The 20,994-nt window shown below is 42.4% G+C and overlaps 1 protein-coding gene across 3 annotated transcripts in view; it reads right to left on the bottom strand.

Moving 5' to 3' along the window:
- ANO3 (anoctamin 3) overlaps window positions 1–20,994 on the bottom strand; it is a 230,651-nt gene that overhangs the window by 143,554 nt on the left and 66,103 nt on the right. The window contains exon 1 of one of the 3 annotated variants that reach the window (XM_081834542.1): window positions 13,673–13,886. The exons of the other annotated variants lie outside the window; for them this stretch is intronic. Within the exon in view, the coding sequence (XP_081690668.1) occupies window positions 13,673–13,724 (52 nt within the window). The 5' untranslated portion in view covers window positions 13,725–13,886. Of the gene's footprint in view, window positions 1–13,672; window positions 13,887–20,994 lie in introns of those variants that run through there. 3 annotated transcript variants of the gene reach the window in all.

Genomic DNA, 20,994 nt, shown 5'->3' with positions numbered 1-20,994 from the left:
TGGTGTGCTTTGGCTGCCTCTAAATGGTTTTATTCTGCCTGTTTTTTTGTTTTAATCTACAGGGACCTTATGTGAGTGTCAACAAGTACAATCTATTAGGTCGATGGGCACAAGGGATAGGGTCTTCTCAGTGATGGCTCCCCGGGTGTGGAATAGCTTTTCTACAAACTGACAAAAGTCTCCTACAGCACAGACATTTGAAGAAAGACTGATTTATTCCTGCCAGCCGTTCATTAACAGTGTTTTTATACCAATGATTCCTGAATGTTTCTGAATTTATTTATTTTTTGCCACTCAAATGTATTTCAACTGGTTCTCTTTTAGTTGTACATCACCTTCAGATGGCTACCCTAAAAGCCAGAATATAAAATATGTTAAGAAAATAAATATGCTGCAGCAGTAATGTCAAAAAAGAAACATGTTCTTCATCTGCACTATGTCCATAAAATTGTTGGCTCATTTTAGGGCTTGTTTTATATACCGTATTTTTCGCCCCATAGGGCGCACTGGCCCATAGGACACACCTAGTTTTGGAGGGGGGGGAAATAAAGAAAACAATTTTTATTCCCCCCCAGGCACGGGGCTGGGGCAGGGGAAGCCGGAGCTTCTCCAGCCCCCAGCCCCCAGACCAGGCAGCTCTCCGCAAGCCTTGGGAGACCGGCGCGACTTCCCGCCGGGCTCCCACGCCTTGCGGATATTTGCCTGAAGCCCAAAACAGGTCAGGGAACAGCGGGATGGCAGCGCTCCACCTCCCCACTGTCTCCCGAGCTTGTGCGGCTGGCGGTGGGGACAACGGGACAGCGGGAAGGCGCACTGACCCCTCTCGCTCTCCAGGCTTCAGCGAAAGCCTGCATTCGCCCCATAGGATGCACACACATTTCCCCTTCATTTTTGGAGGGGAAAAAGTGTGTCCTATAGGGCGAAAAATACGGTATATATTTTTAAAGAACTTGTACCAGGACAAATGTTTCTCTCTGTGCTGCATGAGTGCTCATTTAGGACAGTAAAAGAAAAACCAAGTGGCAAGATTGTACAAGGTTTCCCCATCCTTTGAAGAAAGCCCAGCCAATCAAGGACCATTCCTTATTTCCCTTTTAATGTTATCTATCTCTGTCTTTGAGCACATATTTTCCAATTTTTCTTGAAACAGAGAGGGGCTTTGCTCTGGATTCCTTTTCCATTGTGCTTCACCATTCAACGATCAGCATGCATGTATTTTTGTGTCTTTAGATTGCAAACCACCCTGTGATCCTCAGATGAAGGGGGGAATAGAAATTTAATAAGTAATAATAAATGATAATAACATGTACTGCATTATGGTATGAGCAAAAGGAAAGGAAATGATCAGAGATCAATATTTCACTGTGGCAGGGCCTATAGTTTGGAACTCCCCGCCTAATGATAACAAGCAGGCACCTTCACTGTACTCTTTTCAGAAAATAAAATAAATGCATGCTGCCCATCCAACTGGGTTGCCACAAAAGCCACTCTGGGTGGCTAAAACTGTTTAGGCAAGCCTAGCAAGACACATAAAATACACATAGTTGGTGTATTTTAATCCTTTTCACTGTTACTTTTAATTATTTAAGATGTTTTCAATTGCTTTACTGATAATTTTAATATTTCTTGTAAGCCGCTTAAAGGTTTTACTATACAGTGGTACCTCGGGTTAAGTACTTGATTCGTTCCTGAGGTCCGTTCTTAACCTGAAACTGTTCTTAACCTGAAGGCCACTTTAGCTAATGGGGCCTCCTGCTGCCGCTGCACCGCCGCTGCACGATTTCTGTTCTCATCCTGAAGCAAAGTTCGTAACCTGAAGCGTATGTAACCTGAAGCGTATGTAACCCGAGGTACCTCTGTAATCAAACAGCATATAAGTTTTCTTAAATTAATAAATGAAAGTGTGGATATATAAATGAATGAAATTTGGGTGGTGTGGAATAAGACCAAGAAGTTTAGAAAGAGAAATGTAATGGAAATGCAAATAGAAGAGGGAATGTATATCCTTCTGTGATAATACCAGAACTTGGGGGCATCCAATGAGTGCTAATAAACCAATTAATTGACCTCTAGAATCTGTGGTCAATGGCTCAGATAGCTTTGATGAGGGATTATACAAAACTCAAAGATCAGCGGTTATTAGCTCTGCTGGCTAATTGTACACTCCATTTTCATGAAGGTTTCCTTCATGCCAACTCCCACAGGCATTGGGTTGGCCTCTCTTAGAGACAGGATGATAGGCTAAGTGGAGCTTTGGTTCTGTCATATGTACAGAACCACATGTGTTAAGAACAAACACATTATGTTCAGAAGAAGGCATGGACACATTGGGAAGAATGGACATCTTCATGTGTGGCATGGGGCAGTAGAGTGTGCCTGTGAAGGGTACCACCTCTCCAGTCATTATGCAAATCATTTCTTGGAAGCATTAAAACAGGACACTGAAAACTTCTGCCCAGAATCTTGAAATCACAACCCCACCCTCACCAAACATACCTCAATAGACCTTTTACATTGGGCCATACTATTTATGATAATGAACTGGCAGACCCTACACATTCGTTCATTCCTACAAGGTCAGCTTGAGAAAGCAGCTGCAGCTTACTGATGAACTCAATTTACATGCAAGTGTCCAAATGCTCAAATATTAGCTGAATGTGTATTAAACGAGAGCTTTGGGGACCAAGCTGAAAACCTATGCCAATTGATATACTGTTGCTTTAGTCTTGTGCAATCAGGTTTTGGCCTTGTTAAATTAGTGTAGTTAACTTTCATTCACCCTCTTTCTAACGAGCATTGTTCTATGTATACATTTAATTATCCTGCGAGCGGTATGAAAAAGTCACAGCCAGCGCACTGTGCAATTATTTAGCTCTTGCCCTTGGAAAACAAAATCACTCAAAGTTCAAGCTTTAAAGCTGTTGTGTTGTGCTTTTCAGATACTTCCCAGAACTCCCCTAGTGTGTCATTCCATGACCCCTTCTGCCCAGCCAACAGATATTAATATTTTTAATTATAGCTTGGAAGGAGAGGGAAACGGTTTACAGGACAAGTAGACACCAGCAAAAAATAACTGCTTAAAATACTGCTTCTGAAAAAGATGCCACAGAAATTGTAAAAGGTTATTGAGAGACCTTGATTTGCCAGGATGGTAATACTTGCACTAAGGGACGCGGGTGGCGCTGTGGGTTAAACCACAGAGCCTAGGACTTGCCGATCAGAAGGTTGGCGGTTCGAATGCCCGCGATGGGGTGAGCTCCCGTTGCTCGGTCCCTGCTCCTGCCAACCTAGCAGTTCAAAAGCACGTCAAAGTGCAAGTAGATAAATAGGTACCACACCAGTGGGAAGGTAAATGGCGTTTCCATGCGCTGCTCTGGTTTGCCAGAAGCGGCTTAGTCATGCTGGCCACATGACCCAGAAGCTGTATGCCTGCTCCCGCGGCCAATAAAGCGAGATGAGCGCCGCAACCCCAGAGTCAGTCACGACTGGACCTAATGGTCAGGGGTCCCTTTACCTTTAATACTTGCACTACAAGTTTATGCTAGGTGTGTTAAATATTATACACTATATTTACCATTTCATTTATTCTTTCTAGCCCATCTTCAACATGAAGGTGATTAGAGCTCCTTATCTCTCCCCGTTTTTTTTACTTAAAAAACCATGGCCCTTGGCTAGATGCATGACAACACAACTGGTCATTACCTCCAGTGGGAAACTTATCCATGCCTCCAATAGAGAAATCCAGTTGCCCAGAGCACCAGTAGTATGAATGAGTCTTCTCTCTCTATAAGCCAGATTGCATAACAAGTGCAAAGGTGTGTAACTATAGCTTGGAGGCATTTAAAAATAAATAAATCCAAAAGGGTGGTTGAGAATGAAGAAGATTCTGCCTAATAAGCCCACTTCCCTTCTCTAAATGCCCTCCCCAACAATTGTGTCATTCCAAAGCAGCAGCAGGAGCAAGGGGTAACTCATCTTGTTCCCTGTGTATTTCCCTACTCTAAATGCTACCTGTTAAGTTGTGGGTGAACATATCAGACGACACAGCGATTCTTCAAAGAGCTCTTGTTTATTCACAGGCCAGAACAGAACTGAAGGGTTCAGCCAGCCTGCTTATATAGAGCTCCACTAGAAAACAACAGTAACCATTTTCTGTAACTATCCAATCACTGAACGTCATTTTCAATCCCTTATTTGCATATGTGGACCTGAGTGAAAACTATCCACAGTATCCCTCTGCTGGCCCAGGGTGAGAACTTCAGTACATAACACTACCTCCTTGGTATATTTTGCCCTGTGGTATACAGTACTTCCAAATCTGTTAACATCCAATGTAAACCTCAGTGGAAGGAAAAGCCATGAAGTTAGGGGCTGATTTGGAGTAGGAAAATGATGGCCAAGGAAACAGATACAACCCACCCACCTTTCATTCTGCTTCTCTGTTCTCAGCTGCACCCATCCAAAGCAACATGAAGCTAAACAGAGCAATCAGGCTATAGTTCCACATGTAACAAGTGATTTGCTTGCAAGTGAAGAAAGAAATAGCCAGCAAAATCAGGAAGGAGGAAATGGATCAACATGCCCTTTTATGAGTTGCCTGCTATATGTGCAGCTATGTTTATGGGCAACGAAGAGAATGGATTGTGTCATAAATTGGGAAATGTACGTATAGAATTCCTTAATGAATCCAATAAAAAGTTAGAGAGGCGTTTTCTTTTAAAAATGCCATTCCTGGCACAACACATGGAAACCGCAATCAATTTCTTCAAGCCTTTACAGAAGTAAAGTTTCCTACTAAAGGCTGCCAAGTGGCATCACTAGGGCACTTCAACTATGTGGGAGAAGGAGATTCAGATTCTCAACTGACAGCAGCACCACTCAGTCACTGACAGGGTAGAGCAGGGCTATCTTCCATTCCTGGGTAAGGTGATTGAGAGAGCGGTTGCTGAACAGCTTGGTAGGTTTCTGGATGAAACATCGGCTCTGGATCCATTCCAGTCTGGCTTCCGTGCTGGTCATGGGACTGAGACGGCTCTGGTCACCCTAACAGATGATCTCCGCAGGCAGCTGGATCGAGGCGGGTCGGGGCTGCTGATTCTTCTAGACCTGTCAGCAGCCCCCTCATTTAACCCCCACAACCATCCTATGAGGCAGGTTAGGCTGAGAGGCAGTGACTGGTCAGAGGTCATCCTGTGAGTTTAATGGCTGAATACGGATTCGCTCCCTTGGTCTCCCGGGACCTAGTCTGACAATCTTAACACTCATACAAGCACACTGAGAATTCATAGAACGAAGAAAAGCATCTACTTGGATGCAAAGCATGAACTTGTCACTGCTACTGATGGCCAACAAGCATAGACTAATAATCTGTCCTAAAGTGCAGAGCTAAAGAACAAAACAAAAACCTCCTGAATGTAATGCAGGCATTAATGTTTTCTCAAACAATTTTTCAAAGCTTCAACACCTGCTACAAATGTCAGCAGCAACAGCACCCAAAACTTCAGATCAAATGGACTATGATGAAAATATTGTCCAGATAAAATTGCCTTGAGGTCGATCACGAGATAAATCATTAGGTTTGTTCAGAAAGCAAATTGCCAGAGAATTGGCTTGACTATGATTTGGAAGTTTTATAGATCTCATCAGCATTTCTCTATTATGATCTAAGTTGTGAATGAAAGAGAGCCAGTGTAGGATGACAAGTAGAGTGTTGGGAAAGAATAAGGAAAGCCAGTGTTTGAATCCCTTTTCAGACATAATGTTCATTTAGTGACTTTGGGCCAGTCCCTCACTTTCTCTGACTCTGCAGACCAAGCCCTGGCTAGGCAGAGGAAGAGCATAACCCAACAGCAGAATCAGCCCTGCATCTGAAGCCCTGTCACTCATGCAAGCTGCTATGGGAAGGACAGAGGCAGGTCAACTGCTGTGGCAGCCTGCAGGTGGCACAGTGATCAGGCCCACATTCAGCTTGATTCTGTCAAGAGATGACAGTGGGGCTGCCTCAGCCACACCCACCTGGAATGGCAAATTTAGGATGAGCAGAACAGGGATGCTTGCATTGCTCTAGCAGAGGCTGGGCTGGGCAGAGGGACACCACCAGCCAATTCTACCCACCCATTCCCCAGCCTGGTACAAGGTGAATTTGGATTGCAGCCTCAGCTGCTTCATAGAGTTGTTGCTTTAGAATACAGCAAGTTATTTTGCATTCATTTAAAATTTCAAGTAAAACAAAAGGATAAGTAAAACAGTACCATATAGCCTATACCTGCAGCAAATGTGTTCATATTAATGCACCAGGTTTGAACCATTTAATGCCATCAATAGAAATCAACCACTGGATATAAAAAGAAGTAGAGATCCTGAGTTCCAGAAATGGCTGAATCATAAATTGGGGCTTGGTGTCAGCTACAATTATCTCCAGTTACAGTGACCTCAAAACAGCCCTTAAAGTCCAAGCCCAAATTACCAGGAATGACTTGGGAGAATATTCAGGCCAGACTTTAGGCACACACCTTTCAAAGGCAGAACATCACAGTTGTGAAGGCAACCTCCCAGAATGCCTCTCTCCCCACATCCAAAAGATCTAAGAGAACATAAGAAAGGAAGCGGTCTCTAAAGTAAGCAAATTCAAAGCCATTGACCTTCAGCAGACTGGAAATCACATTCAGCTATGTTTCTAGAAGAAAACATTCCACTACAACAAATAAGTGACAGTTCAGAATACACACACACAATTTTAAAGCTTCAAACAGAATTCAGAAAAGTTTGCTTTGGATGGTGGAAGGATGTGGTTAATCACTAAAAACCATATATTTATTACAGTGGCATAAACATTTAAGTTTTAAAGCAAGGTGATGCCTGCTACAACACAATTTGATTCATGTAAGGGAAGCTGAAGACGGTGGAAGCTGAATTGTTTTTGCTTAAAAACTTTAATAGGTAAAGCTAAAGGACCCCTGGACAGTTAAGTCCAGTCAAAGGTGACTATGGGGTGTGGCATTCATCTTGCTTCAGGCTAAGTGAATTTGCGTTTGTCCACAGACAGCTTTCTGGGTCATGTGGCCAGCATGACTAAACCACTTCTGGCACAACAGGACAGAAGCCAGAGCGCACGGAAATGCTGTTTATCTTCCCGCTGCAGCAGTACCTATTTATCTACTTGCACTGGTATGCTTTTGAACTGTTAGCTCACCCCGTCACATGGATTCAAACCTCTGACCTTCCAATCGGCAAGCCTGAGAGACTCAGTGGTTTAGACCACAGTGCCACCCGCATCCCTAAAAACTTTAATATCTGTTTCGTTAGACATTTGTGTGTGTGTGTGTGTGCGTGTGTCTGGGTGTGTATACCTAACCTCCTTGAAAGATCATAGATAAGAGACAAATGCATTTATGTCTATGTAGGTTTTGATTACAAGGTACACAAACATGTACATTTTTCTGGATAGTCTTAGAATGTTTTTGTGATGGGATCACATCTTTAGTTTTGTGGTATATCTATTGAGTCTGACATCACTGGCTTGCAATATATCCTTGGCCTGCTAGGCATTAGGTAAGATCCAGCAGATGTGACAGGACTTTCACTTTTCCTCTTCCCTCTTTTAGCACAGATGGGGGGGGGGCTGTAAGAGGAAGAAGAACTGAAGGTCCCATTTGCACAAGTGAAGGTCCACTGTGCAAGTGCAATAGCATCACTCAACATCACTCTTTGCCCTTAACCGAGCAATTTGGTGACCTGCCCAGAAGGTATCAATAAAATACTCAGGGTGGTATGCAACTATGATTTACTCAGAGTAGACCTTCTGAAATTAATGTACCAACATGGGTAAATGTTGTGAGTAAACCTTAGTTGAATCCCACTGTCAGGGAACTGCCATCGGAGAGGCAGATGGTGGAAGGGCTCAAGGAGGCTAGGAGACCCTCGGATGCGGAGGAAGGAACCAGCAGGGGGAGAGAGAGAGTTCCTGCAGAAACTCAGTCGGAGGGATGGCTCCAAGAGACTTCCAGTGAAAACAGCGGGGAGGTCTCAGGACCTCCTCTGGGTACACCTACTCCTCGCAGGAAACTGTCACGCTGAGAATCACGAAGGAGAGTTTCCGTTAAGGAACTCTTATGTTGGCGCAAATTCCGGAAACGCCCACTGACAGATTCTGCCAGCGATTGAGGGAGTCATGCTTTGAGGGCTCCCGTAAAGGCAGAGCTTTGAGACCTATGCCAAGCTCTGAGGGATTCAGCTTTTACGCACAAGCAGCTCATTATCCCATCACACCCACCCTCAATATCAACTGTCTTTCAATTATATTATGCTGCAAGCATTACATTTAAGCCGCTCTAGTTCTACTGAGCTCAGTTGGACTAAATGGGTCCACTTCACTGTGGAATCTTGCTATGAATAGCCAGTGTGTTTGTGTGTTTAAATAAGCCTCGCTTCTTTTGCTTCATATAATTTTAATTTTTAACATTTAAAGGTTGCTCTATTAAGAAAGTGCACTTAGAGTGTGTACAGCATGGCGTCATTAAACAGATGGATCTTAATGGGCTCTTGCTATTATCATACCCAATTTATGGATGCCTATGGACTCTGAAAATAGCGGTGGGCTATCAATGAAGATAGATTTGCCTTGTGAAATGGACAAGACTGAGCATGAATACAGAATTTACTGGGCAGTAACTTACTGCAATGTGCATGTAACTATTTGGTAACCCAGTTGTCCGCATTAGATTTCTCACCCTTACAGCAGGATACAAACAATGGAGCTAAGTAGTAAACATAATTTACTACATAATCAGATGAAAATTTGCCACATATCAGGTGTGGCCAAATACTTGTTTTTTAACCACCCATTTCATCATCCTCTCAAGCGGTAAAAATACATTTCCCATGCGTCAGTTGAAGATTTTCTGGAAAAAAATATGGTAAAAGTTAACCATTCTTAGTACAAAATATTTTACTGATGAAAAAAGGAATGGCTTCCTTTTAATATATTTGCATCTAAGACATGCAAATATGCAGAACTGGGTGGACTCTGTGCTAAAATATTAACATTTCCATGAACAAATAAATCCCTATTAAACAATGCCAGTAAATAAAATTTGCTTCCTACCCCCCATGCCAGCCACAAGGTTTAAATGTTTCTGAAGCATGGAGAAAACATCTGTGAGGGGCAGTTGGCCAATCCAGAGAGATTATCACAGCTTTTGTATAAATAGAATTTAGGACACTTTTCTCTCTCTTCATTTTTCATGCAGCTTGGATTCATAAGTGTGAGATTATGGCATGAATTTCTCAGAAATACACAGAAAACTAAAGTGAATGATTTTTGTAATTAAAGCTGTGGATGCTTGCTTTAATTTTCTTCCTTGTTAATTAAACCCTTCAGTGTTCATGTCTGATAATTCATAATAAAATATTTGGGCAACTAAATACCAGTGAAGATTACCTCAGAAAAGTGTCTGATAACCTATTTTCTTTGGTCACACTTTGGTAGGATTCTTTGGAATTATGTGATTTGAAAGAATGCCATATTCTAACACAGCATGCCATATAGAAAATATCCAAAAATCAAAGTATGATCCTCAGTGTTTAATGTGTTGATCTAAGATTACACAATTCATATAAAGTAAACCTTGCTGCCAGGGTTGAAGCCACTTGAGAGCAAATAATCAGAGCTCCCAAGCGGATGTGATGTCTGCCAAAAACTGCAAAACTTGCGTACCGTGCCAAACAGAAGCCACATAGCTGTAGGTCCGGGTCAGATGCACTCCTAAGCTCCTGAGTGGATCGAATGTGGTACTGTGTCTTTCATTGCCAAGTATGGACTGAAAGCTCCAAACTGTTACTTTGCAAATGTGGTATACCTTCAGCCAGGGTCAGATCCCCCTGACATCATACACTAGGTGATGGATAGGTTGGAAGCTCTGCCACCTGGTAAGTGCAGCCTGCAGAGGCTTGGCCACAACTGGATCTGGCCTGCCAGTTAAAACCAGTTCTCCACCCCTTGCGTAACCCTTCAAGATGTCTTGGATACTTCACTTGTTGGGTGGGGAAACAATGTTGAGAGGGATAGCTCTTGTTAGACAGACCCTAGGAATACGCAGGCCAAAGAGCATCCACAGTGCCGAAGGCACTTTCATAGCATCACCTGCAGGAGACAAATACCTCAGCCAGCCCACCAAACAACAACAGCTCCACAGAAAGCAAATGCTGATGGCCTGCAGATTACAGTGGTACCTCAGGTTACATACGCTTCAGGTTACAGACTCCACTAACCCAGAAATAGTACCTTGGGTTAAGTACTTTGCTTCAGGATGAGCACAGAAATTGTGCTCCGGCAGCGCAGTGGCAGCAGGAGGCCCCATTAGCTAAAGTGGTGCTTCAGATTAAGAACAGTTTTGGGTTAAGAACAGACCTCCGGAAAGAATTCAGTACTTAACCCAAGGTACCACTGTATTGACTGTCCTCCCCACCCCAAAGGAAGTATATAGGATCACCCTGACAAGACCTGTTCTTGATTATACTGAAGAAAAAAAGGGGGTTGTCACAAAAGATGCAATGGATCACTGAGTTGAGGCCTTTCAGCCTACATTTAACGTTTATTTACGGCACTGATATATTCTGGTGGATCTTTCGTTTAATTGGTTAACTGAGGGAAAAGGTTCTTAAGTTAGACAGATGGTAGCAAGGAAATCTCCACAGAAAGGAGAAGCATGCAAGTGCACCAGAGTTCTCCATCCCAGCCAGAGGAGCCACTCACCATCCATATGAAAGAAGGGGGTTTGTACTGTGGAGAAGGGTTTGCTCTGGACTTCTCTTGCACAGAATATCCTTCTCCATGGGTCTATATTATTCTTTGGCAAAACAGGAAACGTACCCACTGAATCCACGTTGTACTGCTCTAACAATGAGGAGATCTTAATACTATATATATACCTCACAGACTTGGTACTATAGATACCTTACAGATTTTCCATCTCAACGATAATGGTTGCTTCTATGGACTTTGCTATGAGGCAATCAGTGTCTGCCATATGCATTCTTTCGCACACGCAACTATTGGTATAAGAGCCCATTATCATATGCCGTAAGATGGGATGGCAGGTTAAAATTCACTTGTGAATTTCACTTGACTTTCACCAGCAAAATGGAACCTTCTCCTCCTCTCCCTTGCAGCCCCCTTTGTTGTTGTTTAGTCGTTTAGTTGTGCCCGACTCTTTGTCACCCCATGGACCAGAGCACGCCAGGCACTCCAGTCTTCCACTGTCTCACATTCTCAAAAGCAGCTCTAACACGTTGGGTGACAGGAACAAGCCAGCAGTAAATCACACCAAACAAGCTGGAGTTAACTCTATTAGCAAAACAGGACCTGCACAGGAGTCACGAGCACATCAACTCAGGTCTTGCCCTCATGAAGCAGTTGCTAAGACTAAAGGTCCTGCTTCCCCACAGCCGGCTATGTCTCCTCCTCTCTAAGTTGCTTTCCAAGCAATTGGCGCCTCTGCATGTGTACCTGTCTCTCCTCCTGCTTCATGCCTTTCCTGGTTGTGGGCGATCAGGGGGAGGGGAACTTGTGTTGCCCCCTCCCACTCCAACCTGTGCCTTTTCACAAACCTGACCATCCCTGCTTCTTGGCTTCCCTCCTCCCCTGCTTCAGCTTCTGCCTCTAATTCTGGACTTCTTTCTGCCACAGACTCTCCTGGCTCAATAATCCCTGTTACCTCTTCAGCTTCTGACGCTACCTCCTCCCAGTCTTCTCCCTCTGACCACTCATTATCATCCCACCAACACTCCCTGGGCTCTGAGCCTTCTTCCCTTGGGGGTTCCCCAGCTGCCCCCCCACATCATTCATTTATAGCCAACCAGTCCCTGACATCAGAGGACCCTTCAGAAAACATTTGGCAAGAAGGTGGTGGTAGTGGTGATGGTGAGTAAATGGAAGTGCCACTACACCAGCAGAACTCTGATGGCAGCACTGTGGCTACATTCCCAGGAGTGCTCTTCATTGTTGTAGAGCAGGGATGGGGAACCAGTGGCTCTGCAGATGCTTCTGGACTCCAACCTACATCAGGATCCAGCCAGCACTGTCCATGGTCAGGCCTGACAGAAGCTGGAGTCTAACAATATCTGGAGGGTCACAAGCTCCCCAACCTTGCTGTAGGACCATGATTTTTGTGTAAGCAGACCATTTCCTTCCACGTATTTTTTCTGGCCTATGGTTGCAAGAATGTAATGAGGAAAGAACAGAAAGAAAACAAAGTTTTTTATGTAGAAAAATAATATTTGGCTTGGCACTGAAGACTTCACCTTCCACAAATAGAATGTCTTCTCCATCCACAAGAAGCTTTTGATCCTTCTGGCAAAGGGAAAATATGGTGACTTTTGATTCATTTATTCTCCTGTAGCCCGAGACACTTCACATATTGCTCTAAAAGATCCCTCAAGAACATTGTGGTGGTACTGGGGGACACAACTTCCTAGACTGTCCCCTTTTTAAAAATTAAAATTAAAATTAAAGTACTCCAAACATGGAATGAATGTTTGTTTATTTTTATTTTTGTTTTTGTTTTTATGTTCTGTTGATTACTTATGTTACACACTTTTAAAAACCAATACAGCATATAAGAAAGAAAGAAAGAAAGAAAGAAAGAAAGAAAGAAAGAAAGAACTCTAAACAGCTGTGGGGGGGGGGGGACCCTGAGAGCTAGTCTGACTTAGCAAACAGAGTAGGCTTTGAAGATTTTTGACTTTCTCTTCTCTATCATTGGATGTCCTAAGTCTGTATCTTGCAACCTCAGTTCCCCATCGGCAAAAAATGGATTAGTTGTTATGAAGATGAAGACAATAGGATTTGGAGCACATTCAGCACGCTGGAACGTGCTGGAGAAATTAACCCCATACAAATGTCCAGCAGCAATGCACTTCCCATGAAAGTACAACTCAATTTCCTTTCAAGACCCTGCTGGAAATACAAGGGTTAATAGAACCATAAGAGATGAAATGGAACCACGAGATCATTCAGATCACCCCCAGTATGCTCATCCACACAGCATTCTTCCCCTCTGCACCACAAGCTAGACCACATCTTTCCAAAAGGAGGTAGCAGGAATACAGTTCAATCAGCAGAAGAGGGGTAAAATCTTGAATAAAGTTGGGTTGATCAGCTACTGAAAATGTTTCTACAGCCAAACACAGAAACTGTACCAGCATGCTTGCAAGGCAGGAAAACAGTCTACTTGCCATCTTCAAGTCTACAAAGCCAAACATTCCATGACATAAATACAGTGATAGCAAAATTCTTCAATGCTGAATGACTGCAGTGTTGGTCTCTTGTGTGTGTGCCCACGACGATGAGCTTTGCAACTGTATAAAGAATGAATTTCCTGTGACAAAGAGATCTCTGAATGATTTTTGGTATATAACTCAGATCCTCTTGAGCCGCTCAAGGAAAACAAAGTATTTAATAAAGCAAAGAGGGATTCTTTTTTTTACCTAGAGAACTATTCCATTGTTGAAAGTAAAAGAACCTTTTGAGTTGATGCAAGAGTTTAAAAGGTGCCTGCATTGCACAGGGCTTTGGATGCTTTCAGCAGCCACTGTGCTGAAGCTTGAGAATACTGCAAGGGCATGCAGACCGAATGATTTAACACTCGTCGTTCAAGAGACAAAAGACACCTACCTTTCTGCTGCTTAAAGGACTGTATAGAACCCGAGTGGTGAACCATCTTCATATATGGGAGCTTGGCTGTTGCCGTTTACTGAGCTTCAGGGAATCAAGGTGTTGCAAAATAGGAAACAGCCTGGCTTGCTGCTCCATAGAATCCAGCAGATTTGGAACAGCTATGTAACCCAGCACCTGCTTCAGTGAGCGCTCTCAGCTTGGAAGACTCTACTCCCTTCTGTTGTCATAGAAACCAGAAAGGCTGATCCAGCATCACACTCCCCTTAGTGGATGCTTTAGGTATAAGTCACTACATCAATCTAATGGGAAATGCAGCAATATATTGTTCTGAACCTTCTGGTGGTAGAAGCTGAATTCCCCCCACCAGGCAAGGTAAAGAAAGAAAACTCAAGCACATTCTCCTCCCGCCCCCTTTTTTATGATCACTGTATCAGCAAACCATTCCCTGACATCTATAGAAAGATACCCTTGAGCTAAACAGTGGGCAGAAATTTAAATTTCTGTCAGAACACTGGTGACCAAGGAATTTTGCAGACTAGCAGTGCACACAACACATTTGATTGTTTTGTCTTACCTTTCAGAGCTCCCTAGTTTAAGGTTTCTAAAAGTCACCCACTTAACACGTGGCATTTTCTCCCTATGCCAAATCTCCATGTAAGGAAAATAAAACTGTCCACATGGGTGACGTTCATTGGCATTTTTTAGTTTGCTACAAATACATTGACTGTGGAGCCAACATATTTACAATCTTCCTTCCTTCCTTCCATTTCTTTTTCACAGAGAATAAGTAAAATTTATAAGTGATCACTATGATACAAATGGACACTTGGCTTTATTCACTCTAAATAAGGGCATGGAACTTTCAACACATTTCTTGCTAAGGTAAGGCAGAATCAGGTTTGCATCCCCTTCTTCACATGTTCCAAGAATATGTGAGGGCCATCACAGAGATATGGGAACTAGCTGTGCCTTCTGTCAACCACAGGATTGATAAGGGACGATAAGCACATACATCGGGATGTAAGTAAAGATCCCTCCATGCGAGAGGGGACCCTGATTGGGTAGGAATCCCCCCTTACATGGGAAGTAGGTAAAGGTAAAGGGACCCCTGACCATTAGGTCCAGTCGTGACCGAGTCTGGGGTTGCGGTGCTCATCTCACTTTATTGGCTAAGGGAGCCAGCCTACAGCTTCCGGGTCATGTGGCCAGCATGACTAAGCCACTTCTGGCAAACCAGAGCAGTGCACAGAAACACGATTTACTTTCCTGCCAGAGCAGTACCTATTTATCTACTTGCACTTTGACGTGCTTTCAAACTGCTAGGTTGGCAGGCGCAGGGACCGAGCAACGGGAGCTCACCCTGTCGCGGGGATTCAAACCACCGACCTTCTGATCAGCAAGTCCTAGGCTCTGTGGTTTAACCCACAGTGCCACCCGCATCCCACATGGGAAGTAGAGTTAACACAATTAGGTGCTAAGGTCCAGGTTTTGAATTCCAACTCAGCCACAGTACGTTACTATTTGGGAATGTGTCCAAGAGGAATAATAGAGGGCAGGGGGTGTTGTTGTAAAAGAGAGATGGAGAGAGATCGAGATCATGGATCTCCAGGAAATGTCACTCTAGCAAGAATTCTGTTACCACAAGGTACCTTGGTGACATTATGCTTGTACCATGGCTCAGATTTTTGAGGATGCAGCTTCTTTGGAAGAGAAATCTTTCTCCATTGCCTTACACACAGGAAGGGATGTGTATGGAAAAACAGAATAAATCCCCAGAAAATATTAGACTGGGAAAAAGTCACCTCCAAAGAAGGACCCTAAGTTTATTGGGTAGGGGAAAGCATAGAAAAACAAAGCCCCCCTTTTTTTTACTGTTTACTTCATCATATCTTTCCCCAATTGAGTGTTAAACCACTCTGGAATTGTAGCTCTGTGGGGAGAATAGATGTCTTCAAACAATTCTAAGCCCCTTTAACGGACTACAGTTCACACAGTCATGACTATTTAAAGTGCTATAATACTGCCCTGCTTGGTTGGGTTTGTTTTTTATGTGTTTGTTTCATGAAGTTATATATTGTTATTTTACATTGTTTTTAATGTTATATTTTAATGTTGCTACCTTCCCTAGGACCCTAGAGGGAAGGGCAGGTATAATAAATAAATAAATAAATAAATAAATAAATAAATAAATAATAAATGTCAGCATAGAGGTATTTTTTTGAAGAGCTTTCTTTTAATGATGCACAGAAAGACAAAAACAAAAGATTTTTAAAAAATATAATTTTAAATGTAACACTTAGGGTACTTATGTATTATTTAAATATTGTGCTAGAGCTTTGGCTTGCTCTTCATAAAGGCAAAGGGTTTTATCTAGTTACGTTAGAGTAGACCCATTCAAATCAATAGACCTAAATGAGTTGCATCAATTCATTCCAGTGGATCTACTTGTGAATATGATGCTCTCTTTGCTCTGGGGACTCTCCCATATCAGAAAAAGCAATGGTTTGGAGCCAAAGCTAGTCATCCTTAAAGGAGACCCAGTGAAATCAATGGGACTTAAGTAAGCTTAAGGATGACTAACTCTGGATCCAATCTAATGGACCTCATGGCATATAAAGCCCAGACTTCTTTTTCTCATGTTTGAGCAGTTTGGCAGCTTCAGTCAAAGCACCATACCAACATGCAGCTTTTAGACAGAAATATCCACACATTTCAAAGCCACTACTCCCTTGAGTGTAGGCAGCAAAATTGCTTTTCACACTACCTGATTTTTTTTTCCGTTTTAGCAAATCTGGAGGAAGGTATGAAATAGTTAACACAAATATTTTTTGCCAGGCTGTTTGTAATAGGAACATACATTTTTTTTAACCCTCAGGCAGACATAAGTATGAGATAGAAAATATGGCTGCTGGGGAAGGCCTGTTAAAAGAAGGCAAATATACGCCCATAAAATAGGCTTTAAACTTTAAAGTTTAAATTAAATTCATTTTCCTCCACTCCATCAACCTGTGAATATAAAATAAGAGGTAATAGGATGAAAATATGAACCTCATAAAATAAGCCTGATCCACCAGTATAAACATAGGATAAGTTTTATCATTGTGATTTAAGTAATTAGGCTTCAGACAGCAGTCTCATTAGGAATTGCTATCCTTCACCATATTACAAGCACTATGAATGTGTTATTATTAAAACTAAATTCTGGAGAAGTGAGAAATCTTGGTAGGCAATGGCCAAAAAAGAGAGCAATTATGCAGCAGTTGAAATGTATAACTGTTTTGTTAACCTAGAAGAAAAACAAAACTGCAGGTTCGCTAATTTGTTGTCACCCGTGAGCTAAACAAGAAAAGATATTTTAGTGGTGCTAATGAATAAGAAATTAAATAAGCTCCTCTGTGCCATCCATCCTACTAAAAAGTAGCATCCTAGTAACACAGCATTGTAGGGGTAGCCAGTGTAGCTGCCCTTCAAAAGTTGTGAACTATAGGCTCCCATCACATAGCCAGCATGGCCAACCCTGAGAGATGTTGAAAGTTAGCCCACAATATGTGGAGGGCACAGCTTTGGTTACCCTCAAGTTTGATACTTTCTAACTGCCTTTCAAATCCCCTTTCCTCTCTCCCCATTGTTAAAGTGTGTGAGGAGAAGAAGAAGAGGAGTTTGGATTTGATATCCGAAGGAATCTCAAAGCAGCTAACATTCTCCTGTCCCTTCCTCCCCCACAACAAACACTCTGTGAGGTGAGTGGGGCTGAGAGACTTCAGAGAAGCTACACCACATGTAACTTATTCCATACTCAGACACTAAATATCTTGCCACCCTCCAACCTCACAATGATTCAAGAACCACCACACACTCATGCCATCCATCCCATAGCATGTGAAGCTTGTTGTTGTTTTTTTACTTCAGGGTAGGTCCACTATTTTGAGGTGGATTTCATCTCCCTGATTTGTCCCCCATACAAATGTCTCCTAGTACTCAGGGTTTCTTAGGCTGTGCACATCAGGTATGAGAGGGCTGAATCAGAACCCGCTGGCTCCCGATTCAATGAGCAACAGACATTTCAGGCCATGCATTAGAAACTGCTGAGCTAGAGAGTCAGTTAACTGAGAGCAGCCAATCCCACTCTGCTTCCTCTTATCCAGCTTTAAGGTCTAATATGCCACCATGGTGTAGTGGTTAAGAGTGGTGGACTCATAATCTGGTGAACCAGGTTCACTTCCCTAGAATCATAGAATCATAGAGTTGGAAGAGACCACAAGGGCCATCGAGTCCAACCCCCTGCCAAGCAGGAAACACCATCAGAGCACTCCTGACATATGGTTGTCAAGCCTCTGCTTAAAGACCTCCAAAGAAGGAGACTCCACCACACTCCTTGGCAGCAAATTCCACTGACGAACAGCTCTTATTGTCAGGAAGTTCTTCCTAATGTTTAGGTGGAATCTTTTTTCTTGTAGTTTGGAACCATTGCTCCGTGTCCGCTTCTCTGGAGCAGCAGAAAACAACCTTTCTCCCTCCTCTATGTGACATCCTTTTATATATTTGAACATGGCTATCATATCACCCCTTAACCTCTTCTTCTCCAGGCTAAACATGCCCAGCTCCCTTAGCTGTTCCTCATAAGGCATCGTTTTCAGGCCTTTGACCATTTTGGTTGCCCTCCTCTGGATACGTTCCAGTTTGTCAGTGTCCTTCTTGAACTGTGGTGCCCAGAACTGGACACAGTACTCCAGGTGAGGTCTGACCAGAGCAGAATACAGTGGCACTATTACTTCCCTTGATCTAGATGCTATACTCCTATTGATGCAGCCCAGAATTGCATTGGCTTTTTTAGCTGCCGCGTCACACTGTTGGCTCATGTCAAGTTTGTGGTCAACCAAGACCTGCTCCTCCACATGCAGCTGCTGGGTGACCTTGGGCCAGTCACACTTCTCTGAAGTATCTCAGCCTCACTCACCTCACAGAGTGTTTGTTATGGGGGAGGAAGGGGAAGGAGATGGTTAGCCGCTTTGAGACTCCTTAAGGAGAGTGAAAGGTGGGGTATCAAGTCCAAACTCCTCCTCCTCCTCCTCTTCTTCCTCATTCTAGGTAACATGTTGCTGAGGAAAGCCATTAGGTTTCTCCTCTGTAGTTTCCTGCTCTCCATCTGCCTGATGTGCAAATGTCTCCCATGTTTAAGATCTCTGTCTTTTCTAGTTGCATCTGACTTTCCTTCACTCTTAACTTGGGTTTATGGAACACCTGGTGGTGTGTCATAAAGTTTAGTTATAAAATTTTCTTAATAGCCCTGAGAGTGAGTAATGCAAGTTGCATAGTTAATATGAATAACAATTGGCCATTGTGTACATTCACCATACCTCATGGGGAATGGGGAATTAATCTGACCGTGGAGAAGTAATGGTGCACATTTACTTGTCAAAATACATAATCTCCAATAGGCCTTGTGGGATGGGCAGATCTCAACTGCATCACACACACACACACACACACACACACTTGCTATTATGTATCATCTCCAATAGAACAGACCCTGAGACCTTCAAATTCAGGACTTCTGGATCTGGCCTCCAAGAAAGCATCACCTTCTTCTGCTGCCACCATGCTAAATGGGGCTAAGCCATGGTCTGGCATACTACCGAATCACAAATGGTAAACCGAGAACAAACCTTGGTTACAGACCATGATTTATCTGAAGCAAGACAAAACCCAAGATTCAGGCATAACACTAAGCCAAACCATATCTTAGTCCTGGGTAGCAAAGCTGGAGCAGAACCCAGGGGCAGGGAAGCATAGCAGCTATGGTATTCCTTCCAATAACATGCACATTGGTTCATTCAACTAAATAATGATTTGGCTTAGCATTTCATGCAAACCAAATCTCAGTGTGGAACAAAATGTGGCGTGATAAGCACTGGATTTTGGTTTTATAACCAAACTTGCAATACCTGTACCAGTCAAAATAACCATGGCAGATTTTGAAAGTTGAGCCTTCAGATGAGCAACTGAGCCTGATGTGAATGTCTACTTGGAAGAATTTCATAAATTCTTCATATTATACTAATATATGGTGGCAGACACAATAAATACACCACTGTATATGTATGTAGTACACAAAAGACAGCGCTTTTTTAAAAAATGAGAGGCTCAAGTTAACTACTTAAATCTTTGATTAGACAGCCAACTGAAAATGGGTCTACATTTAGTTATCTTCATTTATGAACTACTTCCTATGAAGCATCTTGAAGTGATTTAACAATAAACACACACACACAATATAAACCATTTAAAATATTTTATCTAATTAATAAATGTAATAGTAATAGTAATAGTAATAGTAATAGTAATAGTAATGTTAAACTCAAATCTGTAACAGAGAATAAGAAAAAATGAAAATGAAAATATGGTGTTAGTGTGCTGGAAATGAATCCATAAGTAATTCAGTACACAGAGATGTTTCATTTGACCCTTCATCCATCTGGGTGTAATCCCACAACTCCCTGGGAGTCAGGATTTGTAAAGATTAGCTCATTCTGGGTCTCTATCTGGCAGCTGAATGGCAGGAAGAAATCAAGATATGCAGCTTTTTCCTATTACTACATCACCAGACAGGGAAAATGTTTCACCTTTTTATTTCTGATTATGATGCAATGGTCACATAGCCTCCATCCATACAAAGGTAATAATCCAGAGACCTGAAAAGGCATCCAAGAGCAAATGTAATTTATATTTTTGAAAGTCTTCTAAATATTCAGAACGCTCTCTCTGCTTCAACCTTTAAATCTTTAGGATCATGAGTGGAATATAAGACTCTAGCCAGACCAAATCTCTTTAAACAAGCAAAATATAATTTGATCATGATTTCCAATCCCCTCCTTTAATTCCAATGTCACTTTCATTCCATTTTTAGATTCAAAATGCTGATAAAACCCAAGCAGTTTTACCTAGCTACCTCTGTAACAATAGAATCAATCAGATAACAATGTTGTTTTGAGAATGATAAGATGTCCTCATGAACACTGATAAGCCATGCACCAGAAGCTAGGCATCAATTATTAAAGACCTCTCATCATTTTAAATCAAAGGAAAACTATTTACAGTGTTTCTGGGTGCTTTTTTTTGCATCGTACAGACACAAACAATTGTGTTACAGAAACCAATTAAATAATCAGATATCGCTGCAGTGTTTCTGCTCATTAGCATGAAAAGAATTTAAACAGAACTCAAATTGGGCACTGCTGAAATTATCAGTTGAATTGTTTCAGTGTGTGGTCATATTATGTGGCTCCTCCCTCACAACGTGTAGTTTAAGACCTGAGTTA

The sequence above is a fragment of the Podarcis erhardii genome (genome assembly GCF_964252035.2).
Source record: "Podarcis erhardii genome assembly, chromosome: 1".
NCBI classification, from domain to species: Eukaryota; Metazoa; Chordata; class Lepidosauria; order Squamata; family Lacertidae; genus Podarcis; species Podarcis erhardii.
This window is presented reverse-complemented; position numbering and strand designations above follow the sequence as displayed.